General features: G+C 38.9%; 2 protein-coding genes across 2 annotated transcripts; both read right to left on the bottom strand.

Annotated features, from left to right (window-relative positions):
- On the bottom strand, positions 1–795 carry LOC141581720 (uncharacterized). The gene has a single exon (XM_074387985.1). It carries the CDS (start codon positions 745–747, stop codon positions 73–75), a length of 675 nt encoding a protein of 224 aa, XP_074244086.1. The 5' UTR covers positions 748–795; the 3' UTR covers positions 1–72.
- An 18,668-nt stretch (positions 796–19,463) lies between these two features.
- LOC101029124 (uncharacterized) lies at positions 19,464–20,411 on the bottom strand. Its single transcript, XM_039476515.2, has one exon. The coding sequence runs from the start codon at positions 20,367–20,369 to the stop codon at positions 19,902–19,904; it is 468 nt and encodes a 155-aa protein (XP_039332449.2). The 5' UTR covers positions 20,370–20,411; the 3' UTR covers positions 19,464–19,901.
- Positions 20,412–24,308: the final 3,897 nt, after the last annotated feature.

Genomic DNA, 24,308 nt, shown 5'->3' on the forward strand with positions numbered 1-24,308 from the left:
GCAAGTGGTGTGGCAGGAGACTTGGCCACAGACTGGACGCAGGCAGCAGCAGGGGCGGCAAGAGCTTGATTCTCAGCAAGAGCAGGGGCAGCAGCTGGAGATGCAGCAGCTGGGGCGGCAGCAGGTGGTCCTGCAGCAGGTGGTCTGACAGCAGCTGGGGCGGCAGCAGGTGGGCTGGCAGCACACAGACTGGCAGCACTGGGGTCTGCAGCAGCTGGACACACAGCAGCTGGGCCGGCAGCAACTGGAGATGCAGCAGCTGGGGCGGCAGCAAGTGGTCCTGCAGCAGGTGGTCTGACAGCAGCTGGGGCGGCAGCAGGTGGGCTGGCAGCACACAGACTGGCAGCACTGGGGTCTGCAGCAGCTGGACACACAGCAGCTGGGCCGGCAGCAACTGGAGATGCAGCAGCTGGGGCGGCAGCAAGTGGTCCTGCAGCAGGTGGTCTGACAGCAGCTGGGGCGGCAGCAGGTGGGCTGGCAGCACACAGACTGGCAGCACTGGGGTCTGCAGCAGCTGGACACACAACAGCTGGGCCGGCAGCAACTGGAGATGCAGCAGCTGGGGCGGCAGCAGGTGGTCCTGCAGCAGGTGGTCTGACAGCAGCTGGGGCGGCAGCAGGTGGGCTGGCAGCACACAGACTGGCAGCACTGGGGCCTGCAGCAGCTGGGAGAGCAGCAGGTCTCCTGGCAGAGGTCTTGACCACAGCCCTGGTCAGAACACACGGAGCCACAACAGGAGTCGACCATAGTGTCAGAGGGTGGAGGATCTGGGTGTGTTTCCAGGAGAGTGAAGTTCTTGGGTTTGGAAGTCTTCTGGGCCCACGACCACTTTTATACGCTGCTGAAGGCCCATTGCCATCATGTCATTATTTTCTTGTTATTATTTACCTGCTGGAAAGCTTAATCATGTAATTACATAATTGTGTGTTTCTAGTTAAATTCTTCTAAACAGAAAACATAACATATTTCCTTTTCCTGCTGTGCTCCTGCGTTTTCATTGGAAAAGCTTGTCATATTTCTTCTTTAGTCAGTGTCACCTTCGACCCTGGCCTATGCAGTGACTTTTACAAAGCGCTGGTCATGTGACTCTCTGCCTTTTTTTTAAGCGTGACTCTCCCTCCTACCTGTAGATTGCTCTCTGCAAATCGTGCGGTATGATGTTTGTAATATGGATGTATCTTTTGTTGTCAAAGAATGTCTTGGTCAGGTGAAACGCTGGAAAAGAATTAGAAGGAAGGATTTATTTGGGAGAAGGATGTCCTAATGAGGATGACTCTGATCCCATGTGTGCATCTTGGATGGTCTGGGAGATGGTCAGATCCCAAAGAAGTTCTAAACTCTGTGTCAGATCTTATTCCACAGCCTCCAGTGAAAGTACTTACCCATGACTCACTGCCTTTAAAGGGTAAAAAAACATTTTGCTGTATGTCCTGTAGTATAGGCATTAAGAGTAGGAAGTTTTGATTGATTTATTTATTTATTTTGAGAGGGAGTCTCGCTCTGTCACCCCGGCTGGAGTGCAGTGGCGCAATCTCAGTTTAATGCAGTCTCTGCTTCCTGGGTTCAAGCGATTCTCCTGCCTCAGTCTCCTGAGTAGCTGGGACTACAGGCACGTGCCACCACGCCCAGCTACTTTTTGTATTTTAGTAGAGACGGGCTTTCACCAGGTTGGCCAGGACAGTCTCACTCTCTTGACCTCATGATCCTTCCGCCTCGGCCTCCCAAAGTGCTGGGATCACAGGTGTGAGCCACCGCACCCGGCCTGATTTATCTTTGATCATCAAAATTGCATGATGGATTTTTCATTTACAAAAGTAATTGTTATATATAAACAATATTCAGAATTATTAAGTCTTCAACAACATGCATCAGAGATGTTTTACTAGGGACTCCGGGTGTAGAATGGATAAGCGCTCATCTTTTTCTTGCAGGTACTTGAATAAGACACACTCATAGGAAACAGAGTTTGGCAAAAATAAAAATAATTACAATTATGTTCATTAAACCACTAAAATAAAATCGTATAGTATGTGGATAAGTTCCATACAGCTTCAGTGTGTATATATTACTTGTGAAGTATTGACTAGGTACCAGGCATCATGCCAAATATTTTTGTTTCATTTTTACTCTTTAATACAACCTTATGAAATAGTGTATATTTTTATTACTCTTTTAGTGAAATACTCAAAAGAAGCATTAAAAAGATCTATGCAACAATCTTGCATGTTCTTCACATGTACCCCAAAACCTAACATGCTATAAAAAAAGAAAAAAGAAAAAAAAAGTTAAACAAACAAAAACTTGTCCAAGATTAAAGAGAAAGCAAGTCTAATATGTCTTAGTGTAGCCACGAAAGTCATAAAGAGTTAAATTTACTAAACCTTCTGAAACTGTTTTATCTTCCTGGAAGATTTCATCTTTTTTGTCCACTCTGCAAACTCCTACTTATATGTCAAGACCCAGTTAACATATTTCCTCCTCAATAATATTTTTCCTAATAAGCTACCCCATTTATGTAGCATTATTTTCTGCCTTGTGCTCATAATTTGATACATTCTACCCTGTTATAATCATTTACTTCTGTCATTCCTCCATGTGCATTGCAAATACCCTGAAGGCATGGGCTATGGCATTTATTCTTGTGACCTTGATACTCAGCACAGAGGACACTCGTGGTAAATGTTTGCTGAGTGAATGAAGGCTTTTTGATGACACAGAGGTGTGTAAATCCTTTAAAATTGTATCTATCTTTTGACTTCTGGATAAGAGAGGGAAAATCATTCCAAACAAAGAGATCATAGTTTCATTTCAGAAAAACTACACTTTTTTATGTGATAGGTAACATGTCACCTGATAAATAACATGTGGAAAGTTGTGGAAGTTATGATTCAATTTATAGAATGAGACTTGTTTATAAATAACCAGGAATGCCGTGTTTCACACTCACGCCTATATTCACACAAGAAAAAAGACAGGAAGCAGGTAAACACCAAATGGTAACACTGGTTCTCCTTCACCTCCTGACTTCCCACTTTTGCTTTTATTGATTGGTGTAACTCTTATTGCCCATTTGATACCAGTCAGTCAAAAATGTTTGCTGAACGTCTATTGTCTTAGCTTGAATTCTACCCAAAGCAAACCTTGGAAAAAGACTTCAGTGCACCTAATTTATTTGGGTGATGGATCCAGGAAGCACAAGTGAGAAAATGGGGAAAGTAAGACAGGAAATTTAGAAAATCCCAAGAATGTTTGTGCTAATCATAGGTCCCCAATGTGGGCATCTGGGGAAAATCCCTGGGGACAGGCCTGAGTTTGGAGGCACTTGGCCACCAAAATTGCACACCTGGAGAGTCATCTGGGCATTAGTATTAATCATGAGACCAGAGAAAATATGAATTTATACTAATCTATAGACTTTTATACACTAGCAATCGTTCTCTCTAAAATTTAATGGGAAAAATGTACTTACAATTCTCAAGAGTAAATAGAAAAATATATAAATAAATCTGACAAGCCTATGTGAAGAAAAGTGTTAACATTTTCTGGAAGACATAAAACAATGTTTGAATAAATGTCAGAACAAGAGATGTGCAACCAAAGCCAGATTTTCAAATAAATACATACATGTGGTACAAATGCATTTAATGGGGATGTATCTCAATTTGTAACATTAGGTCTTGAATGGGATTGACAAAGACCATGATGGGAAACTTACCTTTGGTCGCATTGTTTTGTATCATCTAAATGTTTGAAGCACATATATTTGTGTACAACTGATATAAAAATCCTCAGAAAATAATAAATGTGATTTGTATGAAATTCATAATTTTTCTACAGTTTATTAAATATTTTTTCTGCTATGGTGTCTACCTTCTTGTTTCTTTCATGAACTAAAGTATTAAAAGTACCTTTCAGTCTGTCATTTCAGCTCTCAAATTAGCTATCATGAATTTCAAATTGTTTTGGGGGACAGCCTGGGTTCCCCAGGAAGCAGACACTGAGATGGAGAGCAACTTGCAGGAGGTTTATTAAAGCTCTTGGGATTAACACTGAGGAGGGGAAGGGAGGGGAAAGGAAGGGAGAGGATGGAAGGTGGAGGCAAGAGAGAGGAAGGGCAGGGAGAGGAAGGGAGGGGAGAAGAAGGGAGAGGAGGGGAGGGAAAGGGAGGGGAGGAAAAAAGAGGGGTGGGGAAAGGAGGGGAGGAGAAGGAAGGAAGAAACTGAAAGATGGTACTTTAAAAGCTCACAGCACTGTTCACAATAGTAAAGATATGGAATCCGTCTAGGTGCTCATCAACAGTGCATTGGATAAAAAACATGTGACACTTTTACACCATGGAATACTACACAGACATAAAAAGGAATAAAATTACATCTTTTGCAGCAACATAGATGTGTCTGGAGGACAGTATCCTAAGCAAATTATGCCAGGAACAGAAAACCAAATATTGCATGTTCTCACTACAAATGGTAGCTAAGCATTGGGTACACGTGGACACAAAGATGGGAATGACTGGGGACTCCACAAAGGGGGAGAGAGGGAGAGAGGAAGGGCTAGGAATGGCCCATTGCTCACTACCTGGTGACAGAATCATTTGTACCCCCAACCTCAGCATCACACAACATGTAACAAATATGAATATGTACTCTTTGATTCTAAAATAAAAGTTGGAATTATTTTTTACAGATAATGAATTGTACTCAATCTTTCCAAAACATTTCCCCTGTTGTTATATTCATGTATATTTCATGACTTCAGTTTCACTCTTTTTACTAAAGCCTACAAAATGACTAGTTGATTTTCCTAAGCCTGAAAAGACTTTTCTAGAAAGTCTAGGCAGTGATTGATGTAAGTTGACCTCTGTTGGTAGGTTGACTAATGTGTGCTGTCTGCACTACAGGTGTGGATAAAATATAATCACCCAGAACCCAAGTATAAAACCTTTATAAGAAATGGAATAAGAATCATATTCAATTTTTAGTGCCAATAGAATGGAGGTTTATTTTGGTACATGGAAATGACAAGGTACGAAAATATTTGCAAAAGACTTTAAGAGACTTCACTGGACTTCGCAGTCAGAGGCGTTAAGATCTGTGGCCCTACAGATGATGGAGGCAATATTGAAATTCTTTAGGCATGATGAATAAATATCCTGAAGTCAAAGAGGTGGGGGGATGCTGGAGAGAAATTTGTAGATTTATTAGGAGACTGTCAATGAATTCATCTGGAAGGCAGGGAGTTTGGACAAAAGGCAGAGTGCAAATACAGATGTTCTAAGGATGAGGTTTGCTTATGGGACACAGATCAATTCTCTTGAACACTCCACATGTTTTAAAGCAGAGCCTTCATCTGTAGGAAAGGAGGTGATAATGAAGTGGTGTGTTCAAGCAGATTTAGCAGCAAGAGGAGGCACAGCACATGGGGCGGGGGCAGGTGGAGATGACACAGGTTGGGCGATAGCAAGTGGTGTGGCAGGAGACTTGGCCACAGACTGGGCGCAGGCAGCAGCAGGGGTGGCAGCAGCAGGATTCTCAGCAAGAGCGGGGGCAGCAGCTGGAGATGCAGCAGCTGGGGCGGCAGCAGGTGGTCCTGCAGCAGGTGGTCTGACAGCAGCTGGGGTGGCAGCAGGTTGGCTGACAGCACACAGACTGGCAGCACTGGGGTCTGCAGCAGCTGGACACACAACAGCTGGGCCGGCAGCAACTGGAGATGCAGCAGCTGGGGCGGCAGCAGGTGGGCTGGCAGCACACAGACTGGCAGCACTGGGGTCTGCAGCAGCTGGACACACAGCAGCTGGGCCGGCAGCAACTGGAGATGCAGCAGCTGGGGCGGCAGCAGGTGGTCCTGCAGCAGGTGGTCTGACAGCAGCTGGGGCGGCAGCAGGTGGGCTGGCAGCACACAGACTGGCAGCACTGGGGCCTGCAGCAGCTGGACACACAGCAGCTGGGGCGGCAGCAGGTGGTCCTGCAGCAGGTGGTCTGGCAGCAGCTGGGACGGCAGCAGTTCTCCAGGCCACAGCCCTGGTCAGAGCAGACAGAGCTACAATGGGAGTTGACCATGGTGTCAGAGGGTGGAGGTTCTGGATTCGTTTCCAGGAGAGTGAGTGTTCTGAGTTTGATCTCTCCTTGCTCTTTCGTTTGCTTTTTATACCCTCCTGAGGGCTACTATGACCATGTAAATGATCTTGTTGTTTACACATTACCAACAGAGAATCAGTTCTTTTTTTTAGTAAATTAGATAGTTGAGCTTATCTGGTAATTGTTTCTATAAATAGAAAAGGCACCATTTCCTTTTCCTGTTGTATTATGAGCTATCCAATTTGGTTACACCAAGTGAATCAGCTTTCATCTGAGGTGTCTTCAGATGTGTAGAGATGACATTGTGTGATTGGATTTCATAAGTGTTAATTCTTTATTTATTTGATTCCAGAATAACAGGTTGAGAATAGATTTTATGATAACTAAATCTCCTCTGCTCTCAAAGAGGTTAAACATAAATTACATGGAATGCTAGTAGGAAAATCGGATGAAAGATTCATCTTTAGGGGGTGATGGGAGGTGCGTATAATGAGGAACACTGTGATTCCTTTGCATTTTGTGGCTGGCCAGTGATATAAAAGATCCCACTGAAATTCCTTTGTGTTTTGTTATTGAATCTATTCAGCTTGAAACAGATATAATGTAATGATTCATTGCTTTTAAAAGTAAGAACACATTGGCATGATGGGTCGCTTTATAAATTACTATTGGCATGTTCTTCAGAGACGTGGATCATAGTTGACATTTTTGTTCTATTTTGTTGATAAGTCAAGATACCCAACAAATGTGTTTAACTGAAGTGTTATTGATAGTATATTTTCTCATACTTGAAAGCTGTTTTCTCTCACAATATATGTTGGAGATATTTTGCTTGATACACAGAGAAATAAAGGGTCAAGCTTTAATTTCTGTCCTATAGACATTTAAACAAGACAAATAAGCACATGTATAAAAAAGAGTTTAACAACTATTTAGAGAATTGTGTGATTAGTGAACAAGATAACAATTATAATTTAATCTGTACACTTCCAATGAAAGATGAAACAATACTAATAGTTATAATTTGTTGAGTGCTTACTATGTGTCAGGAATTTTCTGAGTCCTCTGTAATTGTTATCTTGTTTATACCTCACAAGGATTCTGTGAGGTAGACACACGTGTTTTTTACATCCAAGATACTTGATGCCCAGATAGATTGAAGTCACATGGTCTATAATAGGGAAAGTATGTCTCTCTTAGAGTGTTCGAGGAACAATTTGCATATACCCATTTTGCAATTAAATCCCTCCTGATATTTAAAAACAATTGTTTGTAATTGAAAAGATGCATGGTATGTTCTCACTTGTAAGTGGAGCTGAACAATGAGAACACATGGACACAGGGAGGGGAACATCACACACCAGAGCCTTGAGGACCAGGGGAGGGAGAGCATTGGGACAAATGCCTAATGCATGCGGGGCTTAAAACCTAGATGACGGATTGATGGGTGCGGCAAACCACCATGGCACATGTATAACTATGAAGCAAAACTGCATGTTCTGCATATGTAGCCCAGAACTTAATTTTTATTTTAAAGATGCATGTTAAGAAACCATCATAAACAAAGTAAAAACACAAATGACCAAATTTGAAAAAAGACTCTCAATTTATATCACAGACAAAGGGTTAATAGTACATAAAAGACTTCTGAGACTGGGCACGGTGAATCACATCTGTAATCCCAACATTTTGGGAGGCCAAAGCAGGAGCATTGCTTGAGCATAGGAGTTCGAGGCCAACCTGGTCAATTTGGCGAAACCCCGTCTCTACAAAACAAAATTAGCTGGCAAGGTGGTATGCATCTGCCAAGCTACTCAGGAAGCTGGGGCAGGAGACTCGCTTGAGCCCAGGAGGCAGAGGTTGCAGCGAGCCGAGATTGCACCACTGCACTTCAGCCTGGGTGACAGAGTGAGACTCTGTCTCAAAAATCGAGAAGAAAAAGAAAAATGACTTCTGAAAATAGATTAGAAAACAGACCAACAGAATAATGGGATATTTAAAATGTAAATATTTTACCACCATATAAATATACTCAATCTCATGCATAATAAACGAAATGAAATCATACGGTATGGCCCTTCTCACCTGTCAGATTGTCAAAAATTCAAAATCTGACGGCATTCTCTGGGAGGGAGATGATGTGGAAATAGGCATGCTCATATTTTCTGGTGAGGGTTTGGCAATAACTAGCACCGTTATTCTTTGACTCGGCTATCCCAATTCCATAAAATATCTCAAAGATACTCAGGAAAGTAAATGAAAGGTGTTGCATGAGATGATTTGTAACAGGTCTATTTGGGAAAAAACAAGTGAAAACTACAACAACACTGGATACAACCCAGGTGTCCTTCAATCAATAGGGTACTGGTGAATAAACTGTGGTCCCTTTCCATGATGGAGTACTATGCAGCTGCTGTCAAAAGGAATAAGGAGTGTCTCTATACACTGCTACAAATTAATCTCCAAGAGATATTGTTAAGAGACAATAAAGCAGTAGAAAATAATGTGTACAATGTTCTACAACAATATGTCTGAAAAATCTAGGATATAAATATCAAAAGTATATTTGCTTACACTTTAAAAATGATAGAAGAATAGAGAAAAGAGATTTTAAAAAAGGAAAGAGGGACTTCTGTCAAAACATCAAATTTGCATTTTAAGTATATGCAGTTTATTATATGCCATTGTAACTTAATGTAGCTGAAAAACAAAGAAAAAAAATGGAAGAATAAACCATATTTGTGGGTTTTTGTTTTTTTTTTTTTTGTTTTTGAGATGGAGTTTCGCTCTGTCACCCAGACTGGAGTGCAGTGGAGTGATCTTGGCTCACTGCAACAACCACCTTCTGGGTTCAAGCAGTTCTCTGCCTCAGCCTCCCAAATAGTTGGGATTACAGGCACCCACGACCATGCCCGGCTAATTTTTGTATTTTTAGTAGAGATGAGGTTTCACCATGTTGGCCAGGCTGGTCTTGAACTCCTGACCTCATGATCTATCCTCCTCAGCCTCCCAAAGTGCCGGGATCACAGGCAAGAGCCACCGCACCTGGCCCATATTTGCTTTTTAGAAGTTGACTCATAGAGGGTGAAGGGAATAGGATAGAGAAGATAGAAATAGACACTAGATTTTTTTTGAATTTATATTTTTTTGTAGCTTTGACTTTGCACCTGTGTAAATATTTTACATATTTATAAAAATATTAAATTTTTAAAATCTCTCAAAATCACTAAAGCCACCACCACAACAATGGAATATAACTGTATATCTAAGCATAACTTCAGAGAAAGTAACTATTCTAAGACCAAAATGTTTTTTCAAAAGCCTGTCAAGTTTGTTTGCAATAACTATATTGTTGTCTTTAGTACGTATTGGCAATATTATTCCAGATTGTTGTGCAAGCATTATGTAATAAATAAAATGAGTAATTACATCGAGGAACTGTTATTTTTGGCCAAGAAGAAAAGAGATTTGTAAGAAAAAGATATGAGGCTAAGTAAAAACCCTGTAATTCTCAGTAGAAATGCTGATGTACTTTATCTTTTAAAGTGTCATCTATGATTTCTTTCAGCAGTGTTTTGTAGTCTTCCTTGTAGAAGTCTTTTGACTCCTTTGTTAGGTATATTCCTAAGTACTTTTTTGCAGCTATTGAAAAAGGGGTTGAGTTCTTGATTTGAGTCTCCACTTGGTTGCTGTTGGTGTGTAGGAGAGCCACTGATTTGTGTCCATGAATCTTGTATCTGGAAACTTTGCTGAGTTCTTTTATAAGTTCTAGGAGCTCTCTGGAGGAGTCCTTAGGGTTTTCAAACACTGCTGAAAGAAATAATAGATGACACAAGCAAATGAAAACACATCCCATGCTCAAGGATGGATAGAATCAATATGGTGAAAATGATCATACTGCTAAAAGCAATCTACAAATTTAGTGTCATCCCTCAAAAGTAAATGCAATAAAAACAGAGGTAACTCTCTGGGACCTAATTAAACTAAAGAGGTTTTTCATGGCAAAAGGAGCAGTCAGCATAGTAAACAGACAACCCACAGAATGGTAGAAAGTCTTCATGATCTATACATCTGACAAAGGACTACTATCCAGAATCTATAACAAACTCAAACAAATCAGTAAGAAAAAAAAAAAATCTCATCAAAAAGCGAGCTAAAGACACAGACAATTCTCAAAAGAAGATACACAAGTGACCAAAAATGAAAAGAAATGCTCAAAATCACTAATGATCAGGGAAATGCAACTCAAAACCACAATGCAATACCACCTTACTCCTGCAAGAATGGCCACAATCAAGAAACTAAAAAAAAAAAAAAAAAAAAGAACAAAACCGGTAGATGTTGGCATGGATGCGGTGATCAGGGAACACTTCCTACTGCTAGTGGGAATGTCAAATAGTACAGCCACTGTAGAAAACAGCATGGAGATTTCTTAAATAACTAAAAGTTGAGCTACCATTTGATCCAGCAATCCCAAGTCATTATTTGAAAAAGATACTTGCACATGCATGTTTATAGCAACACAATTCACAATTGCAAAATCATGGAACCAACCCAAAGGACCATCAATGAACAACAGGATAAATAAACTGTGGTATATGATGGAATACCACTCAGCCATAGAAAGGATGAATTAACAGCATTTGCAATGGCCTGGATGAGATTGGAGACTAGGTAGAAAGTGAAGTAAATCAGGAATGGAAAACCAAACAATGTATGTTGTCACTGATGTGTGGGGGCTAAGCTATGAGAATGCAAAAGCATAAGAATGATACAATGAATTTTGGAGACTTCAGGGGAAGAGTGGGGGTGGGGGCGAGGGATAAAAGACTATAAGTATTGTGCAGTGTATACTGCTCCAGTGATGGATGCACAAATCACCACTGAAGAACTTACTCATGTAACCAAATACCACCTGTACCTCAATAACTTATGGAAAAATAATAAATATTTTTTAAATCCTGTTGCAACTCTATTCAGAAAAAAAGATAAGCCTTACTCTTAAGTGTCTATAGGCACTTACATATAATATAATAAAGGGAAAGATTTTGGTGACAATTTGAATTATCATAAGATTAGAGTTTGAAACAATCATGTATTTCAGTTTCATATACTTGCTCTATTTCTTTTCTTTTCTTTTTTCTTTTTTTTTTTTTTAAGGCAAGAGTCTCACTCTGTTGCCCAGGCTGGAGTGCATGGCATAATCTTGGCTTACTGCAACCTCCGCTCCCAGCTCAAGTGATTCTCGTGCCTCAGCCTCCCAAGTAGCTGGGACTACAGGCATGCATCACCACACCTGGCTAAGTTTTGTATTTTCAGTAGAGATGAAGTTTTGCCATGTTGACCTGGCTGGTCTTGAATTCCTGGCCTCAAGTGATCCACCCACCTTGGCCTCCCAAAGTGCTGGGATTACAGGCATGAACCACCATGGTCAGCCAAGTTTCATGTACTTTCAGTGAAAAATGAGATAACATAGACAGCTACCATATGAGACTGCTTACCACGTGCCAGATCTTCTGTTGAATGCTTTGTAATTATTGTCTTGATCTTTATTCTCAAAGAATACATGAGGTACTCATTATTCTGTGAGTTTAGTCCAGTAAGAGTTTACAAAGTATAAACAACAGTAATTCTGCACCTTTGACTGTGCTCTTACCTCTCCTTAGAATGTTCCTTTTTCCACGTCAATGTAATAAATTCTTACTCTTCCTTTAAGTTCCAGGCCAGATGCCCTCTCCTTTGTGATGTTTTCCTTGGCCTATTATTTTACTGACATCTAATCTTCTCCTCCTTTGTGGCTGACATTATGCCACAGAGCACTCTAACTCAGTATAACTGACTGTAACATGAAGGTAGGTGTTTATTTATGTGTCTCCAGCTGGAAAGTAAACACCCAAGATGAATATTTTATTCATATGTTGTTATCATCATGCTTGAAAAGGAGTACATCATTCATGTTTGTTTTTTTTTAATTTCTGGAAATCCCTTTTAAATTTAAGTTTGTTTTGTAATTACACAAAATCCTTATGGTTCCAAAATAAATTCTACAAAAACGAGGCCTATTGAAGGAGGTTTTGCTTCTATTTCTGTTCCCTCCTTATAGTCTCTCCTTTCCCATAAATCATCATTTTTTTAAATTTAAAGTTTTTCTTTATATCTTTATTTTAAATATGTGTGCCTGTATTTACATATTTATGTCTTCTTTATTTGTTAGATAAGTGATCACATTCTAGAAATGCTTGGTTTCAATTCACTGTCACTTGTAGTGATATATTGTTTATTACACTGGAGTATGTTTAAATATTTCTCATTCCATTTTCAGTGAAAAACTATTCTGTTTCATGGACATAACAGAGCTTACTTAGTCTCCCACTGTTGGATATCTGGGTTATTTCTAGGCTTTTGTTATTAAAATAACATTCTGGACTCGAAAGCAAAGGATATTCAATAAATCCCTGTAAAATCTACCTTATTATTTCATTTACTTATTCTATATTTTTATTAATTTTCCTCCACAGCCTCTCTCATTAGGTCCATAGAGGATTGGAGTATTTGATTATTAGCTTGTCTTATTTTTATTCTTGTATTACCTGTAGCTTCTGTATGTGAAGTTTTATCTCTATATTTATATGTTGATTGTGGCCTTTAGCATAATACCTTTTCCTACTTTGTCTTCTGCAATGCTTTTTGGTATTAAGTCTAACTTGTGGGATATAAGAATTGCGGCCCTTGCTTTCCTCCATCTGCATTTTCATTACCTGTATCTCTGTCTTTATCTTTTCACTTTTCACTTTCTGACACTTGTTGATTTACTTGTGTCTCTTTATATACAGCATAATGTTGATCTTCCTTTTTTCAAAGCCAGTCTGAAAGTCTTTGTTTGAAGTGAGTTGAGCCTATTATATGTATTGATATAATCAATATGCTTGACTTTTATTATGTCATTTTTGTTATACTTATATATAATAAGTTATCTTTATATATAATATGTTAAATATTTTTCTCTCTCCTCCCTGCCTCTTTATCTTTTTCTCTGCCTTTCACTTTTAAAATTCTAATCTCTCACCTTTTAAATTTTCTCTCTCATTCTCTCTTTCTCAGTATGCCTTTTGGTATGTAGGAAAGTTTGTATTTTTTTCTAATGGCTACCTTTACATACCTCATGAGCTCTATTTTTTTTTTAGCAACTGTCAGTTGATTCTCTGCTTACATAAATATTGAAATTATCTAGTTACATCTTTACTCCTCACTCCTTGAGCATGAGGTGTGAATTCCTGGTTAATATCTATAAGGCAATCAGCAAACTTCTACTACATATAATTGCTCTCCTTTCCTTCATGTTTTGATAGCTGTACTGTCAATACATAGCTGTTACATATCACGCTTCCTCTCTTAAGCTTACCATTCACTCTTGTTCTTAATTCCATGGGATATGTATAGATCTAGATCTCATGTAGATGTCCTTCCAATATCTTCAGTCATTTTGGTTTTGTGAAGTTCACTTGTTAATAAATTCTTCAGGATACACTCACGGGAGAGAATATTCACTGAGCTTTTTCATGCTTATAATAGTTTATTTGTGGCCTTTATACCTGAAGTTCAGTTTGGCTGAATTTAAAATCCTTGCCTCACATTTTCTTTCTTTGAGTGTTACTCTATTATCTTCTGACATTTTCATCAAAATGTGTGAAAACAACATAGTTCTCTTTCCTTCTAGTTAACATGGACATTTTGCCTAGATGTTCAAGTGATTATTTTTCTTTAAATAATTATATTTGTCTTTAAAATTAAATGCTTTTATAATGTATGTCTCAATTTTGACCATTATGAGCTTATTTTTCCAACAGGAGTAGCTCTGCTTGTAGCAGATAAAACAGACCTAAAATCAACAACAGTAAAAACAGAGAAAGGAAGTTATTATATAATAATAAAGGGATCAATTCAGCAAGAAGATATAACAATTCTAAATATGTATATATTAGTAAGAGAGTGAGTTTAGTGCATTTGAAAGTCCCTTTGCTGCCTGTCCTTTTTTATACTTTGCTGAAGCTGCTGTGACCATGTCCTGGATCATTTTCTACTTGATTTTCTTATGGAGATGTTGGGGCTCAGCAAACAAAACCTCAAAATATAATGCTTTGGTGTGTTGAGTGGGGAATGGTGGGGAACAGCAAATATAAGCAGAGGTGTTCTCTGTGGTTCCCATACCTGCTTGAAGACATCCAGGAAAGATATATAACAGGAACAGAGGCTAAATGTTGACATCACCCCCAGAGAGGCTTTGCCTTCTTTTGAAGGCTGCTACCTGAAAGACTTTACCTGCATAGCAAGACAACCTTTGTTCACCGTATATTTCTTCCCCTAAGAATCCCCAAGACCCTATTCTGATGCTATACAAACTTCCATTGTTGACCCTTCTTCGACTCTTACAGTTTGTGAGGCTCTGCATATGCATGTAATAAATTTGCATGCCTTTTCTCCTGTTGATCTGTCTGCTGTCACTTTTTTTCCAGAGATACAAATTCTCAGGTATTTAGACAGTAGAGGGAAAGTTTAAAACTCACCTATAGAAACATTATTCATGAAATTAGGTCATGACGTTTTTTCTAGTTAAATATTTTAAGATGAAGAAAAATATTATTTCCCTTTCCTAGTATGTTAAGATTTTGCAATCTGGACTTTCTCACTGAATTACCTTGCCTATTTCTTTATTTTTCTACTGTGTCTTCTCAAGATGGCCCATCACATGGATTCAGCCACTGGTATGTACCTGTGATCTGTGTATCATGCCATGATCCTGTTTAGGCAAATTGTTCTCATGATGCCAAGATCTCTTTTGATATCAAAGAGAAGCAGAATTAGAGCAGGGAAATTAAAAAAAAAAAAAAAAAAAAAAACAAGCTCATCTTTGTGAGTTAGTTACCTGTGTGCAATGAGGAAGAAATATCCTATTTGTTAGTCATAAATGCTCATTAGATAGTAGACTCGCTAGACTTCTTCAAAGTATGCACCAGGTATTATTTCCTTTACTCCATTTGAAACTGTTATCAATGACCCATTGTTTTTAAATGTGTATAGGCGTTTGGAGCTACTTTGAAGAAACTCTCACTGGCCGAATATGGGACACTTCGGGCACCAAAATGAATACTAGCAGGAATACATTATAACCCATCAAATAAATTAAGGATTGATGACTCCATATTGATATGAATTAAATGGAGAAATAAAAAAGGAAGATGAGAAAGTTATCCATGACAGTAGAATGTCAGTGAGTAAATGCAGAAGGAATAAAGGAGTTTCAAAATCACCATTTACAACCATTATAATAAAATTTGATCAAGTAAATATCATCAATGAATGCTACTACTATTGGTTGGAAGTTTGATGGGGAACAGAATATTTATATACCTCAAAACATTTCCCTAATAATTATTTATTTGCTTCAAAAGGAAAATGTTAACTTTCTTGTGGAGAAACTTGAGAACATACCCTTGATTATAGGATCGAAGTTATCATTAGTAATGGACAAACTGGAATGTATCTCCTGAAGTCACACACTGAAGGGACACATTACTTATGTGTTTCTGTTAAAATGCAAAACCTGAATATAATCATGGGGAAACATCAGATAAACTCAGACTAAGAAGCACTCCACATAATGACTGGCCAGCTATCTTCAAAAAATGTTAGAGCCATCTAATATAAAGGTGGTCTGAGCAAGTATTTCAGATCTAAATAAATTAAGGAGACATGCTATCTAAATGCAATGTATGGACATGGATAAAAATTGCTCTATAAGATATTATCGGAAAATGGCAACATTTGGATATAGTGTGTATATTAGGTAATAATATTGTGTCAACATTTAATTTAATTGATATCTGTACTGTTGTTATACAAGAAAGTGTCCTTAGTCTTAGGACATTAGTCTATCTCTATCCATGTCATCTCCCTAGAAAGAGAGAGAAATCAGGTGTGGCCAAATGTTGAATCTAGGTGAAGGCTATGTGACAAAAGGAATTCTTTGTTTTATTCTTGTAACTATTCTGTAAGTTTGAAATCTTTTCAAAAATAAAAAGTTTTAAAATAAAAGGAATTAGGCTTGAAAAAGAATTTTTTTCTTTGGTGTGTTAAAAGAAAAATCTAGACAAATTAAATTTAACAGATTTTAATTCATCAAAGAATAATTCACCAATTGGGCAGCTGCCAGACCAGCACAGGTTCAGAGCAACTCTTTGGCTGCCATCTGGTAGAATAACTTTTATGAATAGAAAAAGGAAAGTGATTTGAATAGTTGTAAATGCGACCATATGAGACTCTATTAAATATCTGAAGAGCAAGATGAAGAATTGAACTAATGCCCATCAATGATAGACTGGATAGAGAAGATGTGGCACATATACACCATGGAATACTATTCAGCCGTTAAAAAGGATGAGTTCACGTCCTTTGTAGGGACATGGATGAAGCTGGAAACCATCATTCTCAGCAAACCAAGAACAGAAAACCAAACACCACATTTCCCACTCATAAGTGGGAGTTGAACAATGAGAGCACATGGATACAGGGAAGGGAACACCACACATATGTTGGGGTTGGGGGGCTAGGGCTAAGGGAGGAATAGCATTAGGAGGAATAGCATTAGGAGAAATATCTAATGTAGATGACAGGCTCATGGGTGCAGCAGAACACCGTGGCATGTGCATACCTATGTGACAAACCTGCACGTTCTGCACATGTGCCTCAGAACTTAAAGTATAATAAATAAATAATTTTAAATAAAAAACAAAAAAGAAATGTGATCACACATCTCAATTATTAAAGGCAGCCTTAATCTTAATAAAAAAAATGGAAAAGGAAAGTGATGTCCAGAAAACTAAAATGAGGGACAGAAATCACTGGGTTGGTTGCAGCTCAGTGTTTGCCTTAGTTGAACGTGGTTTAAACAGTTGGCCAACTTTGATTGACCAAAACTGGGCTGTTGTGGACTTGGATAGTTGCTGGAAAGGTAGGTTACAGTTTGCTTACACATTCAGTGAGGTTCCAGTTTACTATGCATGGAGAAACCTTTATAGCCAAACCTAAAATATGTAAAGAGGCAGCTTTAGGTTAAACTTAATTTAACAATTGTTGGTATAATAAGAATGAGGAGTTTGGGACTTTTGGAGGAAATGCTGAAATATATAATAAAATTTACTTCATGGGAGCATCTAGTATAAAAACTCCTTAAAATATTTTTAACACAGTAAATTTTTTATCTCCTTGGATCTCTGAAAATAAAGAACTTCTGGCAAAGTGGCTGACAATTGATACTGACAGACCCATTTCCTGGGACAAGCAAGCATAAATGCTTCAAAAATTACAAAAAAAAATTCAATCATGTAGTTGAACTTGAGAAAAGTATAGAAAAATTCTCATTTTTCAGAAACTAAGAGGGAACTCAAACAGCAAACACTAGCTGATGTCCTGTGGCCTGTGGGAAGGTTTGGCACCCAGTTACACGCCCTCAGAATTGGAGGCTGGTGGTTAAAACTCAGGCAGGTACAAGAAATGGGACCTGAAATTGTCACAAGGCAGGATCTAGGAAGTAAGACCGTTATGTAAAGTTCACATTCTTAAGAATGCAGTTTGGGCAAATTGTTCTCATGATGCCAAGATCCCTTTTGAAGTCAAAAGAGAAGAACATAACTTAAAATTTACATTCTGAAAGCATTCTTGTGCATAAGATGAAGACAAGAAAACCTTAGTCTGCCCATAGGAATTTTATGTGGTAATAAAGTAATGAACAACTAAACCATGCAGTATCACCAAGCTTCCTAATTCACAATATATGCATAGTGAAGGAATCACAAGGTGGGAGACTGCTGATACTAAATACTACATGTCCTTGAAATAATCAGAAACAAAAGCAAAAGGGATAGCCCACAGAAAGAACTCCTGCCCCCCAAAATAAAAAACTCAAAATCAGAAAACATTAAGCACAAGCGGAAATAACCCTCTAAGAAACCACACGCAAATTCCATGGGATGCCCACAGGGGTCAATTTCTGCGTAAGATAAATGCACCGGCAAATATTACAAAATGTGTAAGAAAATAATGTATCATGAGTATTATAGTAGACATAGGAAAAGGGAATATAACCCCCAGGAATTGAGATAACTGAAGATTCTGAAGGAGACTATATATAAATGGGATTAAAAGGTAAACAAAAAATGGAAATTGGGAAGAGGGGAAGGGGAGGGAGAGCATTAGGACAAATATCTAATGCATGTGGGGCTTAAAACCTAGATGACAGGTTGATGGGTGCGGCAAACCACCAAGGCATATGTATACCTATGTAACAAACCTGCATGTTCTGCACATGTATCCCAGAACTTAAAGTATAATAAATAAAAATGTTTTAAATGGAAATCATAATGAAGAAATGGAATATAGAAAATGACTGATTTGGAAAAGAACAACGTAGATTTACTCTTTGTCGAGATCATCATTTCTATCACTTTGCATCAATGTGTCAATTTCCTTCTACTTTTTTTTTTTTTTTTTTTTTTTTTGAGGCAGTCTTGCTCTGTCACCCAGCCTGGAATGCAGTAGTGTGATCTCAGCTCACTGCAACCTCTTCCTTCTGGGTTCAAGCAATCCCCCTATCTCAGTCTCCAGAGTAGCTGGGATTATAGGCACCCACTACCATGCCTGGCTAATTTTTGTATTTTTAGTAGAAACAGGGTTTCACCATGTTGATCAGGCTGGTCTTGAAATCCTGGCCTCAAAGTGATCCACCCACTTTGATCTCCCAAAGTGCTGATTACAGGCGTAAGCCACAGAGCCTGGCCTAGTCTATTTCTTTTAGTAAAGTTTGGTGTTAACATATTCTCTCATTTTGTTTTTCTGAAAATAACTTAATTTCATTATCTTTTTTGTCTCTCTGGGCATATAATTGTCTATCGGCAGTGTTTTCCTTCATAAGATGTCTCTTCATCATCTTCTCACTTCCATTATTTCAGTTAGATTTTAGGCTTCCTGTTCTTTTTGGGAAAGTGTGTGCTGTTTTTCCCCTGTTGCTTTTACTTATTTTATTATAAAAGCACGTATATATTATTTAAGATGTACAATATAATATTTTGACATAGAATGTAAAATGATTACTAAGGCAAGCTAATCAACATATCCATTGCCTCACATAGTTGTCTTTGTGTGTGTCAGTGAAAACACTTCATATCTACTCTCTTAGCAAGTTCAAGCATACAGTACAGTATTATTAGCTGTAGTCAACATGCTGTGTATTAAATTTTTAGAATTTATTTATTCTACGTAACTACAGTTGTGTTTTGGTTATAATTTCTCCGGAACTGAGAACAATCATTAAAAAGCAATGCAAAAAGAACATTGTATTTCTATGTAATGAAAGTGGAGTTTTATTTAGAATCAGCAAAAATAAGATACAGAAACATTGCTGTAAAAGGAAGTATAGGGTGAAACCATCAGACTTTCAGATCTGAGAGTGAGACATCCTTGCCCCCACTAGCCCTGCAAGAATGTCCACATTTGGAACAGAAGGACTTGGTATCCATAAATAAAAATGTAGGGCATACAATTTTGTAAATTCTTTTAATTTCTTGCTATAAATAACATCTAATTTCATACTTCGGTCAACATGGGGAACATATATTCTAGATGTATATCTAGGACATATATCCTAGATATATGTCCAGGATATGGACATAGTTGGTGGGGATGGCCTCTTCTGAGTTGTCTATGAGATGCAGAAGGTTTGCTTCTGTCATAAGTGAGATGAAAGGGAGGAGGCGGGTTCAGGAAAGGTGTTCAGCAGCAAGAGGAAGCACAGCACATGGGGCGGGGGCAGGTGGAGATGACACAGGTTGGGCGATAGCAAGTGGTGTGGCAGGAGACTTGGCCACAGACTGGACGCAGGCAGCAACAGGGGCGGCAGCAGCTGGATTCACAGCAAGAGGGGCGGCAGCAGCTGGACACACAGCAGCTGGGTCGGCAGCAAGTGGTCCTGCAGCAGGTGGTCTGGCAGCAGCTGGGGTGGCAGCAACTGGATTCACAGCAAGAGGGGCGGCAACAACTGGAGATGCAGCAGCTGGGGCGGCAGCAGGTGGGCTGGCAGCACACAGACTGGCAGCACTGGGGTCTGCAGCAGCTGGACACACAACAGCTAGGGCGGCAGCAGGTGGTCCTGCAGCAGGTGGTCTGGCAGCAGCAGGGGCGGCAGCAGGTCTCCAGGCCACAGCCCTGGTCAGAGCAGACGGAACCACAACAGCTGACCATGGTGTTAGAAGGTGGATGTTCTGGGTGGGTTTCCAGGAGAGTTAGTTTCCTAAGTTTGTGAGTCTCCTTGCTACATGTCCCCTTTTATACCCAGCTGAGGAGCCTTTGTGATTATGAGATTATTTCCTTGTTATTGTTTACATGACACAAATGCAATTACTAAATTATATCACGTGTTTTTCTAGTAAGAAATCCCAATATATAGAAAATGATTATTTCCCTTTTCTCACCCTGGTGTTCCCATATGAGTCACCTCTTGTTTACCTTTCCTTAGTTTCAGTGTCACATAACTTCAGTCTCTGGGTATCATGTGACATGGGAGGGCCACTGTCACTTGTCTGTTTCTCATCTTGACATCATTTTGGGAGAGCTTCTGACAGGGCTAAGATCTCTAGTGGAGAAATGCATGTTTCAATCAGCTGGAATGCTGGCAGGAAAAAAAGAATGTTCCTGTTTTTGAGTGTGAGAAATGAGGAAGCTTATGATTCACTGTGTGTATTCTGGGTGGTCATTGAGTTAACCAGATTCCTAGGTCATTCCAAGCTATGTCAATTCCCATCACTCTGGTGCACCTTGAAACAGTTAGCAGTGACTCACTGTTTTTAAGGAACAAAGCATCATCTGGGTTTGAGCTGTGTCTGTCTTCAAAAATGTCATACAGGCTGAGGTAGAGTAATGTGGGTCATAGTTTTTGATCTGCCTTTTTAAATATCAAAATGTGTAATATGCTTTATTGACATTTTGTTAAAATACTTTTCATACATTCTGACCTAAAACATCTAGCAGGGTTTTTGTGTGTGTGTGACTTATTAAATATTTTTAGAAGCATTGAGAGGAATATGAAAGACATATTTCTTAACTTACAACTACTTATGTAACTGTGGACTTCAATTTTTAAAATCACCCACTTTGTCTTCCTTTCCTCCCCTCTCACCTCTTCATTCCTCCCCTCTCTGCACACTCCCCTCTGGCAACACATGCTTATCTAGTTGTAATCTTGCTTAAGAAATTCCAGAGGCTAATCTTGAAATAAAGCAGACACAGAGCCCTGAGGAATCCTCTCACTTAGGGGGAATCTTGAACCACCACTGGGCTGAAGTCAAAATAATGCCACCCAAACCTCCAGACACCCAAGGTAGCCATCAGAACAAGACACGCAAACTCTGCACCCTGCACCAGGATGTCCCATGCCAAGTTTCTCTTTCAAAACCCTATGGTTAATTTTAAAATTTAAGATGGCACTTCAGATGCTAGTTCACTAGTTAAAATATGGCAAAGAAATATATTTTGGGGTGAAATGTTTGTTGAGTTCCCTGCAAAGTTCTGACTTATGTAGGTACAGCTGAAACAATTGGGGGAGCAAACTTCTTTAATCCCCAAGACTATTGTTAACCTCCAGTAACTGTCTTCCTTATATACTGGCCAGAGGGGACTGTTATAAAGGAGTTCATGGGAATTAAAATAACTCTTGTTTCAGGTACTTCCTTAATCAAAACAGGCCTCTCTTGTTGCCCTTCTGGAATTCTATCTTGCTTAGTTTTTACTAGCTAGAAAGGCTTGAGCAATTCCGAACGTACTTATTTAGCATGGTCAAATAATGCTGAGTGACTTTTAAGTGAATGAAACATCAACTAAGTCAATGTTTCATTCACTTAAAATCCATCTGTACTGTGCATTTAGGTAAAGCTGATGTGGCCAGAGTAATCACTCCAGTCACACTTTCCCATTCATAAATTTATATCTACCTTGGGTTTCACCACCACAATGTCTCCCATATCATCTTTGGACTTTTTAGAGCACCATAACTCTCCTCAAAGGCAATGACTGTACTTCAGTGTCTGTGCATACTAATCCTAAAAAGTTTCACATGCCACCCTCTGGGCATTTCCACCCAAATCATTGCATAGGCCTTCAGAATTGGGGTACCTACTCCTTGTTATTGTGAGCCCTGGGGTACCAAGCTTTTCCTTGTTGCTTTTCCTGAACTCTAGCTACACCTTTGCAAATAGTCTCTTTATTACACAGATACACTGTGTCATCTCATTCCTCCTATGGCCCAGTTCTTGTAGAAAGAGGAAATTACAAGCCTCATATACTTTAATACTGAAAAGACCATATAAAATCTGCAGTCTGATTTCATTCTAGCTAATAAAGCATAATGTTAAAACCAAAGCCAGCATTCTTTAATGGGCAGTTGTCAAAGAAGAACATATGGGAGATAAAAGACTTGTTAATTCTGATGTATAAATTGACAAGTCTGTACTCTGTAGAATAATTTAGAGTGAATGGAAACGGCTGAAGCCAAAAGTGTCTGCAAGGCATTTTTATGATATGCTAAGAATACAGCACCTAACCTATGCTGGAGTGAGCCCACATAATGTTAACTTCTATTCATGCTGTCTCTTGACAACTTAAAACTTCTTTATTTTTACATTTCAGAAATGCTAATCAGCTCTTAGTTACATTTCTTTGGAAATATAACACAGCTAATTTAAAAATTATGATTTGTAGAAATTTTGGATTTAACAGTTTTAATATGCTTTGGATTGTTAGCTGAAACATAAAACCCTTTTATTTATATTAATAAGATATATTGCACATATTGTGACACATTTTCTTATCTACATAGAATAACACTTATTTGAGTTTTGGTGATGAGAAACTGAGTCCCAAGGAAAAGTCCCACCCATGTTCTCTTAAGATGAAGCAAGGAGGTTAAAGCCCAAAACGAGGGAGTAAAACCATCAAGAAAATGCAGAAACCTCTGTAACATTAGAGGCTAAAATTATAAAGGAGTTTCAGTCTGGAAATACTAAGACTTTGAGTATCTATTATTTAAAAGATGTAAAACTTTTATGAGAAAGCTTCCATGGATGTCATAAATTTCCAGAAATCTTGACTTAGAAGGTACACTTTATATTCTGAAAGATAATTTTATGTTAAGAAGGAAGGGAGGGAAGGAGGGAAGGAGGAGTTGGGAGGGAAGGAAGGAAGGAAGGAAGGAAAGGGGATAGTAGGCAGAAGGAAGTTAAAGGGATTAGAAGGAGAGGGAGAGGGGAGGGAAGGAAGGAAGGAAAAAGTACTTGAGGTAGAGAGAACACTCAAAATTTCCACAGCCAATAATGGAACATACTGGAAGTAGAAATACAGTGAAACAAAATTCATGATGTTCAACTTGCTGGAGTTTTTAAGGGACATTTGAGGCATATCCCAAAACTTAATTTTAAGTTATAGAAGACAGTGTGACAATGTTAGAAATTTTCTTGCTCTTCTGTCAAAAAAGAACATTATGCTGCGATATTATTCTAGCCCAGAGTACTGTTTATTTGTTTGTTTGTTTATCTAGACAGAGTTGCTTTGTCACCCAGGCTAGGGTGCAGTGAGGCAATCTCGGCTCACTGCAACCTCTGGCTCTTGAGTTCAAGTGATTCACCTGCCTCAGCCTCCCAAGTAGCTGGGACTACAACCACCACACCCAACTTATTTTTGTATTTTTAGTAGAGAAGGGATTTCACCATATTTCCCACACTGGTCTTGAATTCCTGGACTCAAGTGATCCACCCACTCAGCCTTCTAAAGTGCTGAAATTACAGATGTGAACCACCTCACTCAGCCAGAAACTGTATTCATTAAGAGCCTATACTGCATTAGGTACCAGGCCCTGTGGTGAATATATTACATGGATTGTGTCTCTGAACATTTAAAGAACATAATGTATTATCTCTATTCACAGAGAAAGAAAACTGAGATCTGGGGAGGTTAAACAACTTGCCCCACGCCACGCAACAAATACCCAGTGGAGTCTTGAGTCCAATATAGGTAACGTGAATCAAGGCCCAGTCTCTTAAACATGCTTTTAAGGAGAGATGGAGGTACTTTTTCCTTCCTGCATTTGAGGAGAGATGGCCCTTGGTGTGAAGTGACAGGTAAAGACACACA

Source organism: Saimiri boliviensis, chromosome 17 (assembly GCF_048565385.1).
Source record: "Saimiri boliviensis isolate mSaiBol1 chromosome 17, mSaiBol1.pri, whole genome shotgun sequence".
NCBI classification, from domain to species: Eukaryota; Metazoa; Chordata; class Mammalia; order Primates; family Cebidae; genus Saimiri; species Saimiri boliviensis.